This window comes from Dryobates pubescens, chromosome 35, assembly GCF_014839835.1.
Source record: "Dryobates pubescens isolate bDryPub1 chromosome 35, bDryPub1.pri, whole genome shotgun sequence".
NCBI lineage: Eukaryota > Metazoa > Chordata > Aves > Piciformes > Picidae > Dryobates > Dryobates pubescens.
In genome coordinates, this window is record NC_071646.1 from 1,329,036 (window position 1) to 1,348,672 (window position 19,637).

Below are 19,637 nucleotides of genomic sequence, written 5' to 3' on the forward strand. Positions count from 1 at the left end.
AGCCCTGCCACAGCCTGCAGGCAGGATCTCCAGGGTTCCAGGCACAAGACTCTCCTTCAGCTGCTCTGCTGTGGTTCTGTGAGTGCTGAGACCAAAGCCCCCTAGGAGGCCCTTGCTGCTTGGTGTCTTTCCCTCCTAGCCTGCGTGCCAGCCCCAGGTGGACAGCTGAACCCAGCTCATCTCCCCAGGAAGAGGATTGGCATCTCTGTTCCCTCAGCAGACCTGCAGCCCCTTGGCAGAGGAGTGGCAGAACACAGGAGTCTGTATTTGCCTTGTCAGCTGGCCAGGGGATGTCTGAATCCTCCTCCCTCCAGCAGCTCTCCGCTCCCTTGGCCAGCAGCTGAGTGCTGAGGAGGCTCTGCAGGGTGCAGCACAGGGATGCTGCACAGGAGCAGCCCTGCTGTGGGATCTGTGGCTCTCCTCCCTTCTGTGATCCAGCTTCAGACCCCAAGGACACCATGAGAGCAGGCAGAGGGGTGGGGGGTGGATTCCTCTGGGAGTAGGTGAAGGTAGCTCAGGAGCAGCAGTGCTGCTTCCACAGGGCAGGAGGCCCCCGGGGCAGCTGGCACTGCTACAGGGAGGTGCCACCTTCTTCCCAGTGCACCCAGCACTGCTGAACTAAGGCCCAGGGTGGTCTGGAAGCCTTTCCTTCAAAGAGGAGGAACTGAGCAGATCTTCTGGTGCCAGCTAAACTCTGCTGAACAGAGCAAAGGCTTCTGCTGCTCCCACAGAGCACACCAGAGCTTGGGCAAGATGCTTGGTTCCTGCTGACAGCTTTGGTCAGTAGCTGCTTCCTCTCCAGAGGGAGGGGATGGCTCAGTTCAGCCCAGGAGGGTGTTGGATGGAGGGGGAACCTCTGAAGGGAGGCAACTTGCTGGCTCTGGCCTGAGAAAGTCAGCAGGGAGAGCACTGGTGCAGGCTGCAGTGGAGTCACCCCAGGGATGGTTTGGAGTTGCTCTTGGCAGTGCAGTAGAAGGCAAAGCCATGTGAGAGATCCCAGCAGCTCCCCCAGGACCTGGGGAGACCTTCAGCTGCCTGAGTTTGTTGCCTCTGCTTCAGAAGGCCACAGGTTGCATCACTCTCCTTCCACCCATGCCTTTGGACATCTCTCAGGGGGTCAGAGCCCCCTGTCCCCCGTGAGAGCTGCAGCCCTCTGCCTCCCCTGAGGGGCACATGGTGGTTGTCTCCTGCATGCCAGCACCTGCACTGGGGTGGAGAGGTCTGCTGCAGCCCCCTGGGCTCCCCAGATCTGCCACTTGTCACCCATCTGACCAAACAACTGTGACTTGGCTGCTGGGGAGGCTGAGAGCTGGGAGAGTTGAAGCCTGGCTCTCCAGAGGAGCTGGAGGCAGCAGGGGATGCACTGCTAGCCACCCCCCAGCTTCTCTCCAGACCTCTCCCTTCCAGTGCCACGGAGGGAGCAGAGCCATACCCTTGGTCATCCAAACCCAGGCTTTGGATCTGCTTGTAACACGTTGAGCCTGGCTTTTGGGGGTGCTGCCAGCCCCTGGATCTCACAGGAGCAGTGTGTGGCCAGGCCCCCAGAGCCTGAGGTGGTTCTTCATGCAGAGCATCCCAAGGAAGGTGCCTTTGGAAGCCACTGAGGCTCCTGCAGCACGGAGCTGTGTAGGAGAGGAGCCAGAGCTCCAGCCTGGGGTCCAGGTGGCAGCTCTGGGTGGGGGGAGAAACTCACAGGGCTCTGGCTTCTTGCATGTTCAGCTGGGGGCTGGTTTGGCCTGGCCATGGCATTCACTTGGAGCTGCTGCTTGGTGTGGGCAACCTTGGCAACACCGTTTGGAAGCCCCTTCCTTTCCCTGGGTCCAAACCTGCCCTAGAACACAGAGGGCTCCCACAGCTGAGGGGTGGTTGTGTTTTGGGGTGGGTGGGTGGGTTGGTTGGTTGGTTGCCTGGAAGTGAAGCTGCTGCCTGTCTAACTCACCTCTTCCATCCATCCATTGATTGTTGTTGTTGGTGTTGTTGGTTTGAGTTGTAGTTCCACCTCCTTGTCCTCGTCCACGCACACCGGTCCCGGCTGCGCACCCGTCGGGACAACTAATGCCTTGGGGAGCTTCCATGCATCCCAAGTGGTCTCCTTGGGCTTGTTTTGGTTTTGGGGGAGGGGGGGGGGGCTGGGGGTGGGGTTTTTTTTTGCTGTTGTGTCTTTTCTTGCAGCTTCTGAAGCCGTCCCATAGTTGGTTGGTTCCCTGCCCCACACCCAGAGCCCGAGCCTGCTCCGTGCCGGCCCTCGTAGAGCTCCCCCGGCGGCGTAGCTTTGTGGTTCTGTTGTTCCCGTTGTGCTTTGGGGCTGTTTGGTTTTTTTTGTCGTGGTTTCGGGGGTTTGTGTTGTGCCTTTTGTTGTGCAAATGATGCATTTGATTTCTCCTGGGAGCTCCGGGTCTCTCCTAGCCCCTGCTAACCCTCGCTCTCCCTTTTGTCCCCCCTCCGCGGGCAGATCAAAGTGGTGAATGCGTTCCGTAGCTCCCTGTACGAAGGCCTCGAGAAACCCGAGTCCAGAAGCTCCATCCACAACTTCATGACTCACCCAGAGTTCACCCTGGAGGAAGATGAGCCTCGAACACCATTCCTTGACGGCGCCGACGACGACCCCGAGCCTGAGGGACTCCCGAAGCGAGGTGGGGGCAGCCCGGGCGCGGCTCCAGCCCTCAACAGGAACAACAATGCAGTGGACAGCAGCCAGCAGGCTGAGCTCAGCAGCCCGCAGCCTGAGAGCCTCTTGCACAGCTTGGAGACATCAGTTTGACCTTAGAACTCTGAAACCCTCCTCCTCCTCCTCCTCCTCCTCCACCTCGGCCCTGTGTGACGTTGGCACCACACGCTGCGGTCCCCCCCTGCCAGACTGCTCATCCTTATAGCGTTTTGAGGGGGGGGGTCGGTGGGGTTGGTATTTTTTTGGGGGTGGGGGTGGGGGGATTTGGTGTTTTGTTGTATTTCTGTTGTTGGGTTCTTGTTTGTTTTGGGGGGCTGTGTGTTTGGGGGGGGTTGTTTTTTTTACCACGGTTAAGCAGTGGGAACCAGAGTGCCACGGTGCTGGGGGGAGGGGGAGAGAGAGAGAGAGAGAGGCTAAGCCAGAAGCCCTTTTGTGCATCTCCCATCCTGGGGTTTTATTAGTGGTGTGTTTTGGAGGGGGGCGGGGGGGGTTGTGTTTTCTTTTCCCAGTGGTACTCACCCAAGCTGAAGCAGCTGAGTTGTTTCCTCTCCCGGAGTTGGGCTCCCTGGGGGTCTCTTGTGGGGGAGGGGTTGTGTTTTTTTTTCACTCTTGCATGTTCAAAGGGAAGCTCAAAAGTTGTTGTAGTCTTAACCTGCCCAGCTCCCGGCCCGAGGGGGCTGGGCTGCACTTGTGGACTTGACTTGTTGGCTTTGGTGTTTGTTTCTCTCTTTCTTTGGCCCCTCCTGGGGTGGGGGGGGGGGTTTGTTTGGGGGAGGGGGTTTGTTTTTAGGCTTCTGCCGCCGCCGCTGCTGCTGCTGTTGTTGTTGTTGTTGGGCTTTTGTTCTTTGCTCCTGGGATTTGCCATCTCCCGGTGGGGAGTCAGCACACAGCTTGAAGGTAAAGCCCAGGCCAGGGGGAAGCTTTTCACTCCGAGGTTGCTAGAGACAGGGATGTACAGCAGTCTTCCACCTTGAAACATGGTACCGAGCCTTGCCAGCTCCTCCTGCCCGTGCACACACTCCTCTCTCTCTCTCTCTCTTGCCAGTCAGGCCCCGGGGGGACTTGGCTGCAACCTTGCTGGAGAGAAAAAGATTCTCAATTATTAACGTTTTGGGGTTGTTGGTTGGTTTTGGTGTTCCCTCCTCCTCCTCCAAAGCAAGGTGGAGGTGAAGTGGCAGTGGAAGGGTGGGGGAAGGGAAAAACCCAGGGCTGCTTCCTGGGGAGTCTTAAATCTCTTCTGCTCTCTTTGACCAGCTCTGGAACCTTTGGGGAGGGCTTTAATGGCTTCTGCCGCCCAGAGCAGAGGACTTTTGGGTGGTTTTCCCCTGTTGTGGCTCGTTGGGTTAAGTTGTCCTTCAGCCTTGGAGTTCAAACTTCAGCTAACTGCTGAGGAAGCCCAGAGGATGCTCCAGCCATGCCCACCAGCTCTGCCAACGCCTCAGCAGGCTGCAAGGAGAGCAAGCATCAGGCTGTGGACAGGACAGAGGGTCAGCTCCCAGACCATGGAAGGGATGAGTCAGGTTGTGTCTCCAGCTGGTGGCAGGAAGGGAGGATCCTTGGGAGGACCCTTGGTTTCCATGACACTTCTGCTGCTGCTTTGCCAGCAGAGGCAGCTCCTCACAGAGCTGGCAGCTTGGCTGGCTGCTGGCCTCCCAGAGGAGCTGCTGCACAGAGGCTTTGCCTCACTTGCTGCTTTCTTGAAGGTCATCTCTTCACACTGGGTCCTGCCTCACCTTGAGCTCTTGTAGCCATTTGGGGAGAGTCCTGTGCTGGGGTTTGGTGTTTGTTTGGTTTGTGGTTTGGGGTTTTTAATGAGCGAAGGCCCCCAGGTGTCCTGAGCAAGCTGGCTCTGAACTGACCCTCTGGTGAAGCCACAGGACTGAGCAGGAGCCAGGAGCTTGCTTTGCTTGGGCTTAGTTTCTCCCTTGGGGGCTCTTGCTGGAGCACCCCGGGGGCAGGCAGGGCTGGGGGAAGCTCTGCTGCCTTCTCTCCTCCTCTTGTGAAGCCACAGGACTGAGCAGGAGCCAGGAGCTTGCTTTGCTTGGGCTTAGTTTCTCCCTTGGGGGCTCTTGCTGGAGCACCCCGGGGGCAGGCAGGGCTGGGGGGAGCTCTGCTGCCTTCTCTCCTTCACCCTCTTGGGGTCGCTTGGCCGCAGAGAGAGCCTGGTCGTAAGCGTGTGGCTGTACGAGGTCCTCACCTTTTGCCCAGCCTCCATCCCCGGCAGCAGAGAGGTCTGGGGGGCTGGTGGGGGCTGTCTGCTTTCCCCTTCCCTTCCCTTTCAGAGCGCACAGCAGCCTCTCCCGTGCCTTCTCCGAGCACTGCCTGCAGCCCCCCCCCGGGCCCCACCACTTTGCCAACGATTTAAGTGTTCCTTAACGACCACCACACAAACCAAGTGTCTTCGTTCCCTTCCCGAGCCCGGCGCCCACTCTTCCGTTCCTTGGGGGTGGGAAGAAGGGAAGGATGAAGCGATCCCATTCCTCTGTGTGTGTGTCCCCCCCGCCCCCCAACGCCACCACCACCTCCCCCAGGTAGCTGAGGAAAGGTCTCCTGCCTCGGTGCTGGCACGGGGGGGGGGCGGTGAAGGCTGGGCTCAGTACACTGCCAACAGCAAGGAAGAAGTTGCCACCACTGCCCACCTCGATCGCAGAGTCCGTGTCGAGCCCCCTGCCCGCGCAGCCGAACCATCACTGCCCTCCCTCTCCCCCTCTGCCCGGGGCGCTGAGACCACACCTTGGGCACCACCAGGGTGAGCTGAGGTCGGGGCGGGGGCGAGGAATCGTTTCCTTGGCTTAAATGAGGCGGGGGGGGGGGGGGGAGGGGAGGGTTGGGTTCTGTGCTGGAGGTGATCGAGTTTTGTATTTGAAATACTTGCAAAAAAAAAAAAAGAAAAAGAAAATAAAAGGTGGAAAAAAAAAAAAAGCCAAGAAATAAAAGAGAAAAAGGCCAAAAAAACCTAAAAACGCAAAAAGGGGAAAAAGAAAAGGCTGGGGGGGGGGGGGGCGCAAAAAAAAAGGGAAAAAAAGCTGGGGGGGAGGAAAATAGGAAAAAAAAAAAGGGCAAAAAAAGGCCTGGGGGGGGGAAATAGGAGAAAAAAAAAAGGGGCAATAAAAAGGCAAAAAAAAGGGGAAAAAAAAAAGGCTGGGGGGATAAAAAGGAGCAAAAAAAGGCCAAAAGAAAGGCCTGGGGGAAAAAAAAATAGGGGGGAAAAAAAGGACAAAAAAAGGCTGGGGAATAGGGGGAAAAAAAGGCTGGGGGAAAAAAATAGGAGGGGAAAAAAGGGGCAAAAAAAAGGCCAAAAGAAAGGCCTGGGGGAAAAAAATAGGGGGGAAAAAAAGGACAAAAAAAGGCTGGGGAATAGGGGGAAAAAAAGGCTGGGGGGGAAAAATAGGGGGGAAAAAGGGGCAAAAAAAAGGCTGTGGGGAAAAATAATAGGGGGGGGAAAGGGGGCAAAAAAAGGCTGGGGGGGGGAGGGGAAATAGGAGGAAAAAAAAGGCCAAAAAAAGGGCGGGGGGGGAAGGGGAAAAATAGCCAAAAGCTGGGGGGGAAAAAAGGAGGGGAAAAGGGGAAAAAAGCCCCCCAAAAAGGGCAAAAAGAGAGAGGATAAAGTTCTGATGTTCTTTAAGCTTCCCTTAAATATTTATTGAGTCCTTTTGGGGGTCAGACTCATGCCAAGTGGGGGTGGTTTGGGGTTTGTTCTGTTTTCCTTTTTGATATATAGCTATTAATTTTTTATTTAATACCTCAGAGCTGTTTTAAAAGGGGGGGAAAATAATGGCAAAAAGTAGTTAAAGCTGCAACAAACAAAGCAAAGCCAACTTTGGGGGTTCTCAATGCCACCCCCAGAGCTCTGTGCCTGGCAGGTGCTTGCCACGAGGATGCTTGGGGCGGTTCTTTAGCTGAGGTCTTTCTGGGCTGTTCTCCTCTGGCAGGTTAGGAAGGGGCAGGGGAGAGGAGGGGTGGAAAAGGAAGAGAGGAAAGAGAGAATTCTCTCTAAATGTGATGCAAATGGTCTCAAAAGTCACCCCCAGAGCTCTGTGCCTGGCAGGTGCTTGCCACGAGGCTGCTTGGGATGGTTCTTTAGCTGAGTTCGTTCTGGGTTGTTCTCCTCTACCAGGTTAGGAAGGGGTTGGGGAGAGGGGAGAAGGGAAAGGAGGGAGGGGAAAGAGAAAAGAGAATTCTGTGTATGGAAATGGTCTCAAAAGTCACCCCCAGGGCTCTGTGCCTGGCAGGTGCCTGCCACAAGGCTGCTTGGGATGGTTCTTTAGCCGAGTTCGTTCTGGGTTGTTCTCCTCTACCAGGTTAGGAAGGGATTGGGGAGAGGGGAGAAGGGAAAGGAGGGAGGGGAAAGAGAAAAGAGAATTCTGTGTATGGAAATGGTCTCAAAAGTCACCCCCAGGGCTCTGTGCCTGGCAGGTGCTTGCCACAAGGCTGCTTGGGATGGTTCTTTAGCTGAAGTCACTTTTGGGTTGTTCTCCTCTGGCAGGTTAGGAAGGGATTAGTGGGGGGGGGGGGGGAGAAAGGAGGGGAAAGAAAGAAAGGAGAAAGAATTCTCTCAGTGTTATGCAAATGGTCTCAAAAGTCACCCCCAGAGCTCTGTGCCTGGCAGGTGCCTGCCACAAGGCTGCTTGGGGTGGTTCTTCAGCTGAGGTCTCTTTTGGGCTGTTCTCCTCTGCCAGGTTAGGAAGGGACACGGCAGAGGGGAGAGGGAGAGGTGGAAAAGGAAGGAAGAAAGAAGGGGAAGAAAGAATTCTCTCTAAATATTAGGTAAATGGTCTCAAAAGTCACCCCCAGAGCTCTGTGCCTGGCAGGTGCTTGCCACAAGGCTGCTTGGGGTGGTTCTTCAGCTGAGGTCTCTTTTGGGCTGTTCTCCTCTGGCAGGTTAGGAAGGGACAGGGGAGAGGGAGGGTTGGAAGAGAGAAAGAGAATTCTCTCAGTGTTATGCAAATGGTCTCAAAAGTCACCCCCAGAGCTCTGTGCCTGGCAGGTGCTTGCCACAAGGCTTCTTGGGGAGGTTCTTTAGCTGAGGTCACTTTTGGGCTGTTCTCCTCTGGCAGGTCAGGAAGGGACTGGGGGTTGGGGGGAGGGAAAGGAGGGAGGGGAAAGCAAAGAAAGAAAATAAAGAAAATCTCTCTCACCGTTATGCAAATGAATAAACCTCAGCTCCAAATCCCCTTGAGCTGCCCTGAGCTGAGGCAGGGAGCTTTGGGAGTCAGCCATAGGCGTTGGGGGTGAAGGAGGAACGGAACCAGAGAGGGAAGAATAAAGGAACACTGAACAAAACCAACTTCCAAGCCCTGTGTCTGCAGCAGGCACTGAGCTTTGTTTCGTCCCCGGGCTGGCTCTGGCCAGCTGCTTTATTTCCTTTGAGGAGCCATCTTTCTACTGCCCCTGAGCTGGAGGGACACACTTCGGGGCGGGGGGGGGTTGGGGACTGTTTTTTATATACATATATATATATATAAATATAAATCTCTATCTCAACTGATGGTTGCTTGGAGTAGAAATGGTCCTTGTCTGTACCTCTCTTCTGTAAAGTGCTTTCCCCCTCCCCGGCTGTGTTTTGTTTCCTTTCTCCTGTGTCTCTCTTTCTCTCTCTCTCTGCTTTTCAGTGCTCTACCTGCAGCTGACTTTAAATTATTGGAGGACGAAACGAAACAACTTTTTTTTGGGGGGGGAAGGGGGAAAGGATAGGGGGGGAGGGAGAGATTCGGTGCTTGAAAACAACCAACCCCCCCCCCCCAAGGCATGGTTGGAAGCATGAACTTTTCTTTTAGGGGGGGGGGAGACACTGTGCCATGCCTTGAGAGGGAGAGGGGGGGTGGAAGGACGGGGGGCGGGGGGGGGGGGATAAAAAGAGGGGGAGATGTCTATAAATAGAAATCGATCTCTATATATATTATATATTTTATTTTTTGCTTGAACTGCCACGAGTGAGCACGGCTGGGGGGGGAGGGAGGGTTAGGGGGGAGGGGGGGGAAACAGAGTTGTGCCATTGCCAGCCAGGAATCCAAAGTCGTTTCCCTCCCCCCCCCCCCCTTCCCCTTCCCCCTCCGTGAATCCCCTTGGAATGCTTTGTTAATTAAAACACACTGAACATGCTTCTGCATCCGGTTCTTCAGCCCTGGGGGGGGAGTGGAGGGGGGGCTGGGGGGGCTTTGGGTTTTCTTCTTTTCTTATTATTATTCTGTGAAATAAAATCGGTGGATTGGTACCAAAGACATTTTCCTCCCCCCCCCCCCCCCCCCCCCCCCCACCTTCACCTCCAGGTCCTGCGTGCAGGCAGCTGTGGAGGGGTGGTCTTCCCTCCTTTGGTTTGCAGAGGAGGGGGGAGGGTAATTTGCAGAGGGGTTTTTTTGGGGTGCAATAAGCCCTTTGGTGTTCTCTGTTGTTTTTTTGGAGGCAACCTCGAGAAAGGGGGGAAAAAAACTAAACCGACTTTTACCCCTGGGCAGCCTTTGGCTTCCTTCCCTCGGCTCAGGAGGAGATGTCCTGCGGCGCTCGCCTCCCAGGAAGGCTCCTGCGGGGGGGAGGATGAATGGGAAAGCCCCAACCCAGCTCCAGGGAGGGCATCTCCAAGCTCTCCCTGCCAGCTCCGTGACTGCAGGCACTGCCAAGCGCCTCCACCGGGCGTCCCTGCAGGCTTTTGCACCTCTTTTTCGGGGGGGGGAAGGACGCAAGGACTTGCCTGCCACCGCTCCTCCCTGTGCTCTCCCCACCGCTCCTCCCTGTGCTTTCCCCACCGCTCCTCCCTGTGCTCTCCCCACCGCTCCTCCCTGTGCTCTCCCCACCGCTCCTCCCTGTGCTCTCCCCACCGCTCCTCCCTGTGCTTTCCCCACCGCTCCTCCCTGCCCCTCTCTCCCCACCGCCTCTCCTCCCTGCCCCTCTCTCCCCACCGCCTCTCCTCCCTGCTCCTCTCTCCCCACCACCTCTCCTCCCTGCCCTTCTCTCCCCACCACCTCCTGCTGCAACCCCAGCTCTCCCCGGGGGGCACAGAGATGTCACTCTCCTCCTCCATCCCCCCTCCCTGACCAGCAAGGCTGCCCCCCTGGCAGTGTGGTGTTCCTTGGCACCTGCTTGTTCCTCTCCAGCACCTCTTTGCCGAGGCTGTCTGGGGGACAGCCTCCCCGGGCAACCTGTGCCAGAGTCTCCCCAGCCTCACTCTAAAGACTTTTTTTCCCTCATCTCCAGTCTCAATCTCCTCTCTTCCAGTCCAAAGCCATTGTTCCTCATCCTGTCACTCCTAGCCCTTGTCAGCAGTCCCTTCCCAGCTCTCCTGTAGCCCTCTCCAGGTACTGGAAGGCTGCTCTGAGGTCTCCCTGGAGCCTTCTCCAGGCTCCAGCTCCCAGCCTGTCGGCACAGGGCAGGTGCTCCAGCTCCTCATCATCTTCATGGCCTTCCTCTGGACCTCTGATCTCTGGAGGCCCCTTCCAACCCCTAGCATTTTATGACTCAAGCAGAGCTTCTTCCTCCTCCCAAGTGCAGGGCTGGCCCACGCCACCCAAACCAATGCTCCTGGGCTGTGTGTCAGCTGCCCCGGAGCAAAGATCCTCCCTTGTCCTGCTCCCCAGTGCTGTCTGTGCTGACTCTAAGGTGATGCATGGCCGAGGTTGTCATCTCCACCTCCTGGGGACTGGCTTCAAGCCACATCCTGCCTCTGTACCGGGCCTGTTTTGCCTCCATGGAGGGACTTTGGCCAGACAAGGAGGACAGTGGGACATAAAAGCACTCAGCCCGTGAAATCCTCTCCCTCCAAGCAGGTTTATTGCACTGGAGCTGTTTAACTTGCTGGCTCCAGCGGAGAGCTGGCTGCTTCTCTGTGTCTGTAACAACTCCAGGGCCAAGCCAGGCTGATAAGATCGACCTGGGTGAGGCTGTGGGTGAGAAAGTTAAACCTGAAACTTCCCAGCTGAGCGCCGGAGCCTTGGAGCTGCTGCCAGGTGACACACACAGGGTGTAGGAGGTTTGCCATGCAGTCACCCTCCTTTGCCTGCTTTCCTGGGGAGCTGTCTGTGCCAGCAGCATTCTCCACCCCTCCAGACCTTGACTGAGCAATTTGTAAACCTCGTGCAGGCTGGAGACAATGGAAGAAACAAATCACAGGTGGTTGAGACACTGAATGGAGGAAATGGCTGGGGCTGGGCAGGAGTGGGGCTGCCCCTGGCAGCAGCCCCTGGGGACAGGCACTGCTCCTGCTCCCGAGCAAGGCAGGACACAGCACGCTGGGACAGAGAGAGCAATGGGAGGCAGGCTTAGGGCTGTGATCTGGCACAACGAAGGCTTAGCAGAGGAATGGCTGTGCCCCAGCACACCCCAGCCAGGGTGCAGAGCACCCCTCCCTGGGGGGCAGAGCAGCCTGATGTGTCCCACGGCCCCAGAGCAAGCACCTGCCCGCCCAGGAAACCAGACTGAAGTCACAGAACGGCTTTTGGCTTGTAAAACCTAAGCTTGAGCAACATCTGGCAGGGTGAGAGAGGGCATGGCCACCTTGGTGGCTGAGGCTTGGCGCCATGGCACGCCCTGACAGGAAGGTGGGCGCAGGGCACCGCAGCAGGGGCAGCTCTCCCTTGCCCGTCCCACAGCCATGAGCTTTGTCTGCGGCCAGAGGCGCCGGCGTGACCCTTGGGAGGAAGCCTTCGGGGGAAAAGCCTCCCGCCCGCCTCGCTTTGTTTACAGGTCCCGTCCGCGTCACGTCAGTCACTGCAGCGACCGCCAGCAGCCCCGCCCGCGCCGGCCTCAAGGGGCGGAAGTGGGTGAAGCCGCTCCGCCCGCCATCTTAGCAACGGGCGAGCTGACGTTGCCCGTATGTTCGGCGCCATCTTTGAGGCTGGCAGCGGGCAAGGCAACGGCCCGAGCGGCGGCCCCGGCGGATCGAGGCGATACGGCGGCGGCTGCGGCGGTCCCCTGGGGTTCGGTAAAGTCCCTGCTCGCCGGTAACTACAGCCGTTCGTAGACCCCCGGGGGCTGGGGAATGGCTGCTCGCCAGGCCCGGGTCCCCTCCGCTCCCCTCGGGGGAAGCAGGCCGCGTCCCCGCGGCCGGCGGGGCGAGCGGCCCAGGCCGCGGCCCCGAGCCCTCCCCACCGGGGCGTCGGTAGCCGCTGGGGCGGGAGCGGGGAGGCCGCGGGGGCCCCGGGGACAGTGCTAGCCTCCCGGGGACGGTGGTGGAGGTGAAGTTCTGCCAGGCCACGGCGCCCCGGGACATCGCGGGGGGGGGGCGGCGAGGAGTTGCTTCCCCGCTGCCCGATTCGGGCCCAAGGTTCACTCAGCCCCCGGGGACAGGGCCGCGGCCCCGGGCGCAGCTCTCCCCTTCCCCACCCCCTGCCCTTTCCTGGGCTGTTAGACCCTCTGCAGGGCTTGGCTGCGGGTTTCCCCTTTCCCCTTCCCACCCTCCCCCGGCCCCATCCCGGTGGTTTCCCGGGGAATCGGAGTCCCTGGGCGGGCTTCGGAAAGGTTCAGTCGGGCAAGCCGAAGGTCCCAGCGCAGGTTGCCTCCCTCCATATCCTTTCTTTGGGGTTAAAATCTTGTGTGCCTTCCTTTTGTAGCAATGCGTATCAGGGGCGTGCTGTAATGTAGTCATCTGACAAATTGCTCCTCCGTTTCCCCCCTCCCCGGGGAGCTGCCTCCAGGATCTGACTAACTCTGCCTGCACCCCGCTGGCATCTCAAAGGCTTCCTTTAGGTTCTCTTAAACACAATCCCGCTTGGGGGGACGTTTCTTTTTGGCCCTTGAGAATGGGACCTGAAAGGCTTCCTGGTGCCCTTCAGCAGGGGAATGCACCAGGGATGGATTTTGGGGTTGGGGGGTTTTGGGGGTTGGGTTTTTTGTTGGTTTGTTTTTTAACCTTGCAGGGCTCAGGCTGTGGAACCTGCTGATCCTTCCCAGAGCTGGCCCTTGGGGGTGCCTGCAGCACTTGGAGCTCTGGGCCAGGCTTTGTTGGGTGGTTTTTTGTGGGTGTTATTTGCCTGGGGGTAGCAGGGGGGGGGTGGGGGACACACAAAAGCAGAGCTCCCGGGGGGCAAGGGGGGTTTGGAGATGCTCTCAGAAGCACCACTGTGGCACGTGGCTGGAGTGGACACTTGCTAAAGTGAGAGAGGCTGAGCAGGTAGGCTTGGGGTTGGTGCTTCAGGAGGCAAACCTGCCCAGAGGAAGCTTCCTCTTGCTGGCTCTTCTCATCTGCAGTGGCAGCTTCCCAAGTGCCTCCTGCCAGGGGAAGATTGACTCTTTCTGAGCTTTCATCAAACGTTTCAGGCTGGAAGGTGAATTGTCACAGCAAATGGCTGCCAGCCCCTGGAGCTGATTAGAGGAGTAGGGAAAAGAATGAGGAAAGGGATGAGTGGCTTTTATTTAACTAGGTCTGATCTCATCTGAGAGTAGATGGAGCAGCTTCAGCAGTCCCCTTGGCTTGGGCTTGGTTCCTTGTGTCCACTTGGACACTGAGAAGGAGCAGGGAGGAAGTCAGAGGACACCTAGTCAGTAAAAATAGAGGGAAGGAGGGCTTGGGCATTAAGGGAAAGCCACTCCATTGAGTCTTGGTGCTTCCTAAAAGCTTCTTAAAGGATTTGGGACCTGCTCCACCTGCCTGTGGCACTGAGCAGGATGCAGAGTGTGAAGATCTCCATAGTGTGGAGCTTTGGGTCTGTGGTTCAGCTGGGCTGCCCCATCCAGAGCACAAACCAAACCAGCCCTCAGCTGTGACAAGCCAGCTGCTCAGCTGGGGACATCTCCAAGCTGCTTACAGGAGTCACAGCTGTGAGCTCTGGAAGAGGGAAGATGAAGGTGCCTGTGATGTGTCTGCTGTCAGGCATCCCCCCAGCCCGTGGGTTTCGTGTGTGCCCAGCTCTTGGTGGTGGAGTGGCAGAGCCAGTGGGCTGCTTTTGCAGCTGGAAGAGGAGAAGTGGGCTGCAGGTGTGCCTGGCTGAAGGCAGAGCTGCCAAGGAGATGTGCCACAGGTGTGGGCTGCACAGCTGCAGCAGTGGTGGATCCTGGAGCATCTGGAGAAGACAGAAGGATCTGCCATGAAAGCAGTGCTGTTAAAAGCCTTTGGATGCCAGAAATGAGGACACTCTGTTGCCCTGCCCTGCTGCTGCTGTCTGGAGCTGCTCAGCTGACCCTCAGAATCCCTGGCACGCTTCTTGCAGCGTTCACAAAGTGCCAGGCAGGGCAGGGACTCAGCTTGGAGCCTCCACTGCAGCCCCCACATCCCCCCCTGCATGCTGGGCTGGGGCCTGGAGGTGATGGTGCTGTTGGTAACCTGAAGCTTGGGAAGCACTTCTGGATGCCCCTCCTGTTCCACAGGAGCTTTTGCCCCATGAAGGTGATGTCTGGAGCCTTTTCTTTTCAATGCATAGGCCAAGAAGCAGTTGTGGTTCAGCACCTCCAGGCTTGGCTGATCCTGCTCCAGCTTTGCCTGCTGAGCAGGTGCTGCTGGCAGAAGGGATGTGAGTCTTACCCGTGGGGCTCAGCTTGGAAGGGACCCTCAGAGGTCATCTTGTCCCCTGCAGTCAGAAGGGAAGCCTGCAGCCAGCTCAGGCTGCCCAGGGCCACTCTGAGTCTCATCTTGAGTGTCCCCAGGGATGGGGCCTCAACCACAGCCCTGGGCAAGCTGTGCCAGCTCCATACTGCTGTGAAGAAGCTCAGACATGAGGATGTACTTAAATAAGAGATAAAGAGAGCTGCTGGAAGGCTGAGTGCTGAAGGCAGTTGGGGTTTTGCCCAAGGCCAAGCTCCTACAGACTGTGGCACTAGACAGCTCCCTTATCTGACATGATTGGACTGTAGAAGAAACACTTTTGATGGCTCTGGGGAAAGGCCAGCACAGAAATCCAGATGGAAGAGCTGATGCAGGGACCTTGAAGCACCCAAGGACTAACTGCCAGCCCAAGGATGTCTTCTGAAGCACTGCCCCAGCCCCCTTCTGGGAGCCAAGCAGTTCCCTTCCACTGGCTTGGCTGCAGCCTCAGCAGCAGGAAGTGTCCTACAGAACCAAGCTACCAAACTCAGTTGTGGCTTTCCCTTAATTCCCCTCAGCCCTGGAGGTTTTCCAGCTTCCAGCAGCGCTGCCGGTGTGCAGGCAGAGCAGGCTGCCGGGTGCCCTGGTTCAGTTCAAAATGGGTGCTTCAGGACTGGGAGCCCAGGGCAGCTGAGAACTTGTTGTCAGTCCCTCAGCCCAGCAGTTTCTTCCAGCCAAGGGTCACTGGAGGCAGGAAGTAGCTGCTCAGCGAACTTCTCTCTGCCTTTCATGTGCTAAACTTCGGCAGAAGGTGGAGCATTGTCCTCCTGCAGTGGCGATTGAGGCTCTTCTCAGCGGCTTCCCCTGCTGCCAGATGGGTGCAGGATCCTGGCTCTGCAGAGCAGATGGAAAGGCTTTGAGGTCAAAGGTGTCGCTGTGGCTCTGGGGCTGGGAGATAGGTGAAGCGTCTTAGGCTTGAAACTGATCCTCTGGGGAGCGGTGTGCTCAGATCTGAGCCTTTTGTCTTGCCCCCTTCGCTGGACCCCTGCTGGAAAGGTTGCTCTGAAGAATTCCCTCTGCCTCTTGATGCTGTCAGGCTAAAGGCAGATCCCTGCTGGTGCAGGGTCTGACCTGCTGAGGGCCTCGGTGCAGCTACAGGAGCACCAGGCAGCCCTTGCAGGGCAGGCTGATTTGCCTCTCACTTTAAGGAGTGGCTGAGCTCAGGGGCACCAAGTGGCAGCTCCTCCAGCAGAGGAGCCAGGGGCAGCTGTGCCCCTTGCTGCAGGTCACTCACAGCTCTGGCAGATCACAGTGCAAGGTGACCCCAGCTGAGTGGCAGAGGAAGCTGAGATGATCATCTGCTTTAACCTTCACCTTCTTGGCTGCCAACCTCACAGCTCTTGCTCTGGGAGGCTGCTGTAGCCCCCAGCCTGGGTTCAGGCAGCACTTGGGGCTGGAACTGACTACCCCAAGTGTAGAGGGTAGGAACCAGGAGCAGGCTCCTTCAGCTTTGGGCAGCTTAGCTTTAGGATTTCGTGCAGGGCAGGAGGGTTAGGCCCAGGCTGTGCCTGGTGTGTGGTTCCTGTGACACCTCCCACCCTGCCCTCGGCCTGTGGAGCAGTGCTGCCCAGCAGGTACACCCCCAGCAGGCTGCTTGAGAGGTGGGCTTACAAAAGGCAGTGCCTGCTGCTCCTGCAGGGCTTTGGGAGGCTTTGTTCAAGCTTTGCCTCCCCACCCTGTTCCTTCAACGAGATCGATTCACACTCTGTAAACAGCTCCTGAAGCCTGCCCAGGAGCAGGGAAGGCAGCAGCTAAAACGCTGAGCCCTGGGGCAGGGATTTCTTGCTGTTCCCTCTGGTGGTGGATAGAGTCATGATGGTTCTCCCTTCCTAGGGTGGGGGTGGAAGCCCCCAAATGCCCCTTTCTAGCCCTGGATTCCTGCAGGTTTGGGTCTGAGTGCCTCAGCTCAGCAGTGAGCCTTCACTGCCCTCTCTCTGAGTGCTGCCTTCTGCAACCTGAACAAATCATCCTGGAAAGAGAACCGAATTGAACCTTTCTGCTCACATTTCTACCTGAAGGAGCTCCAGTGAGCTGCTGTTGTTAAGGAGGAGTTTATCCAACACCCAGCCTGGTTCTGAGGGTCCCAAGGGAATAATCCAATCCACACTGGAGAAGAGGGGGGGGAGGGGGAAACCCCTTGCACTTAACTCCTGATGGTTTCTTTTCCCCTTCCCCTTATCAAGCAGTCAGCCAAACCATCCCTAATCTGAGCACCCAACTTTGCCTCTCTTTGTTTGAGGTTGGGGCAAATACCCTGCCAAAAATGAAACCCCAAACACCCCCCAGCCATACCCTGGCACATGGCCTTGTGTGAGCAAAGGGCTCCAGGCTTTGAGTATTCATCAGTTCTGGGGCCCACGGAGGCAGAAACAGCAGGGCACTGTGCAGTGGCTGAGGTGACAGGGGTCAGGATGATTGGAGTTTGAATTACTTTTCAGTCTGGCTGCAGGGTTTGGGATGATTATAGATAGATAAATAGGGAAAGGAGCTTTTGGGGAGGGGGAAAGGATCATTTGGGGAGGGGAAAGGATCATTTGGGGAGGGGAAAGGATCATTTAAAATGGAGCACTGAGAAATAAAGGAGCACTAAAATCAAGGATCAAAAATATATATAAAGGAGCATTTAAAAGGAAGCATTAAAAAAGGGGTCATTAAAAAAGGGAGCATTAAATAATGGAGCATTAAGAAAGGGATCCTTAAGGAGCATTAACTGATGGAGCAGTTAACAAGGAGCATGGGAAACAAACACACACACACACAAAAGGGATTATTGAAGTAGAACTCTTAATAGCAAAGCAGAATCTTGCATCAAAGCAGAAAGGGAAGTGTCTGACTTCACATCCCTCCCCCCCCCTAAAAATAAGCATCCAAGTTTCTTGTGGCTGCCTTAAAAGCAGCTCCAGCTCTGCTGGCACCAGAGCACCAGCAGCTGGGGAACTGGGGCTGAGCCATCTGTGATCAGTGGCTAAGGCTGGGTTTATGGATTGGGCAACCAGCAGATGATGGCAAAGTTGGGAAAAGGAACCAAATCCCTTCCTGAGCATCCCAAGAGTTCCAACTCCTTGGGCTCCTGCAGCCACACCACTTGCAGAGTGAGCATCTCCCTCCCCCTCTGAGCTTGCTGTGCCCTCAGTCTGCTGCCTTCCTGCTGGCAGCTCTCCCACCTCTTGTGCCCCAGCAGGGATCAGAGTGGGTCTGGATGCAGATCTCACAGATTCCCAGAATGGGTTTGGGCTGGAAGGGACCTTGAAGATCACTTAGTTCCACCCCCCTGCCACGGGCAGGGCCCCCTCCCCCAGCCCAGGCTGCTCAGGGCCTCCTCCAGCCTGGCCTTGAACACCTCCAGGGAGGGCACAGCCACAGCCTCCCTGTGCAGCCTGCTCCAGTATCCCCCCCTCCAGGCTCTGTGTGTGTCTAGAGACGTTCCTCCTGTGTGCTGCCCCCACATCACTCCTGCAGCAGCAGCCTTGGAAGGCAGAGTCCCCAACCCCTGAGGCAGAACTGCTCAGGTTCCTTGGGGTTTTTTTTTTTGGCCACTTCCCTCCCAGTCAGAGCCTTCCTCTGCAGCTGCTGCTGGCTGCCAGCCCCCACATTCCCCCTTTTTGGGGTTTTTGGAGCCCCTCTCTGGCTGACTTTTGTTCCCAGCTCCCTCTTGGTGTGTGTGGAGGCACATGCATGGAGCCACATCCCTGTGTGCCTGCACCCACCGCCTGTGGGCTGTGTCCCACTCCACAGGCAATGAAGCTGGGAGGCTGGGGGGGGGGGTTGGGGGGGGGGGGGAGGTGGGGGGTGGGGAAAGGCCTCTCTTTTTTTTTTTTGTGTGTGTCTTTTTCCTACTAGGTGAAGAGCCTTGAAGACCAGCAATTGCAGCTTAACTGAATTCTTAAGTTAAAAAAAAAAAACCAACCCAAAACACACCAAAAAAAAAGCCCCCCCCAGAGGGAATCAAACTAAAGCTCACTTAAAGCTTGCCTGGCTGTGGAAGATGGAAGCTTCATTTTTGCAGCCACTTTGAATCCTGAATTCATCTTTTAGATGCTCTGGGTCTCATTTTTTCCTTTTTTTTTTTTTTTCCCCCCCATTATTATTATTTTTTTTTTTTTTGGTTCTCTCTTTTTTTTTTTTTTTTTTTTTTTTTTTTTTGGTGGTTTTTGAAGAGCTTAAAGCACAAAAAAAAAAACAACCAGCAAAAGCTAACCCTGGCTGTCTCCAGCCCTGGCAGCCTTTCACATGGACTTGCTTCCTCCATTAGTTGTCAGATGCCTTAAAACAAAGCCACACAGCACCTCCTCTGGTTGAAGTGGTGGAGGAGAGAGAGAGAGAGAGAGAGAGAGAGAGAGAGAGAGGTCCCCTTGGCACTGTCAGGAGGCAAACAGACAAACAGACAAACAGACAGAGTTCTTTCTGCCCCTCTCTGATTAACTCACGGATTCAGTCTTGGTTCGGCCTACAGGAGAAGTTGTAACTGGAAGGCTTTGAAGATCCCCAAGGTGGCTGCAGCTGGCCAGGTGAGGGGGCCTGGGGGAGGGGAGGGGAGGGGAGGGGAGGGGAGGGCTGCCTGCCTGAGGCTGGGACCAAAGGGGTGAAAGGGTGAGTGCAGGGGGAGGAGGGAGGTCAGCCTGCAGCACTGCAGGGCAGGAGGTGATCTGCTAGAGAGCAGCCCTGGGGAGGGGAGGGTAGAGTAGAGTAAGAGGTAGAGTAAGAGTGTAAGAGTAGAGTAAGAGAGAGTAAGAGTGTAAGAGTAGAGTAAGAGTGTGAGAGTAGAGTAAGAGAGAGTAAGAGTGTTAGAGTAGAGTAAAAGTGTTAGAGTAAGAGTAAGAGTGTGAGAGTAGAGTAAGAGAGAGTAAGAGTGTTAGAGTAAGAGTAAGAGTGTAAGAGTAGAGTAAGAGAGAGTAAGTGTAAGAGTAGAGTAAGAGTGTGAGAGTAGAGTAAGAGAGAGTAAGAGTGTTAGAGTAGAGTAAAAGTGTTAGAGTAAGAGTAAGAGTGTAAGAGTAGAGTAAGAGAGAGTAAGAGTGTTAGAGTAAGAGTAAGAGTGTGAGAGTAGAGTAAGAGAGAGTAAGAGTGTTAGAGTGTTAGAGTGAGAGTAGAGTAAGAGTGTGAGAGTAGAGTAAGAGTGTGAGAGTAGAGTAAGAGAGGGTAAGAGTGTTAGAGTGTTAGAGTAAGAGAGAGTAAGAGTGTTAGAGTAAGAGTAAGAGTGTGAGAGTAGAGTAAGAGAGGTAGAGTAAGAGAGTAAGAGTAGAGTAAGAGAGTTAGAAGAGTTTAAGAGTAGAGTAAGAGAGTGAGAGTAGAGTAAGAGTAGAGTAGAATAGAACAGAGCAGGTTGGAAGAGACCTTCAAGCTCATGGTGTCCAACCTCTCACCCAGCACCACCTAATAACTAACCCATGGCACCAAGCTCCCCATCAAGTCTCCCCCTGAGCACCTCAGGGATGGGGACTCCACCACCTCCCTGGGCAGCTC

General features: G+C 56.1%; 1 protein-coding gene across 5 annotated transcripts in view; it reads left to right on the plus strand.

Annotated features, from left to right (window-relative positions):
- Positions 1-2,895, plus strand: part of ATP2B4 (ATPase plasma membrane Ca2+ transporting 4) — a 54,442-nt gene extending 51,547 nt beyond the window's left edge. For 2 of the 5 annotated variants that reach the window (XM_054176403.1, XM_054176400.1), the window contains one exon: positions 2,453-2,895. In XM_054176403.1, coding sequence (XP_054032378.1) covers positions 2,453-2,761 — 309 coding nt within the window. In that variant the 3' untranslated portion in view covers positions 2,762-2,895. The remainder of the gene's footprint in view (positions 1-2,452) is intronic. The other 3 variants (XM_054176401.1, XM_054176402.1, XM_054176399.1) reach the window with 2 other exon arrangements.
- The last annotated feature ends 16,742 nt before the right edge of the window (positions 2,896-19,637 follow it).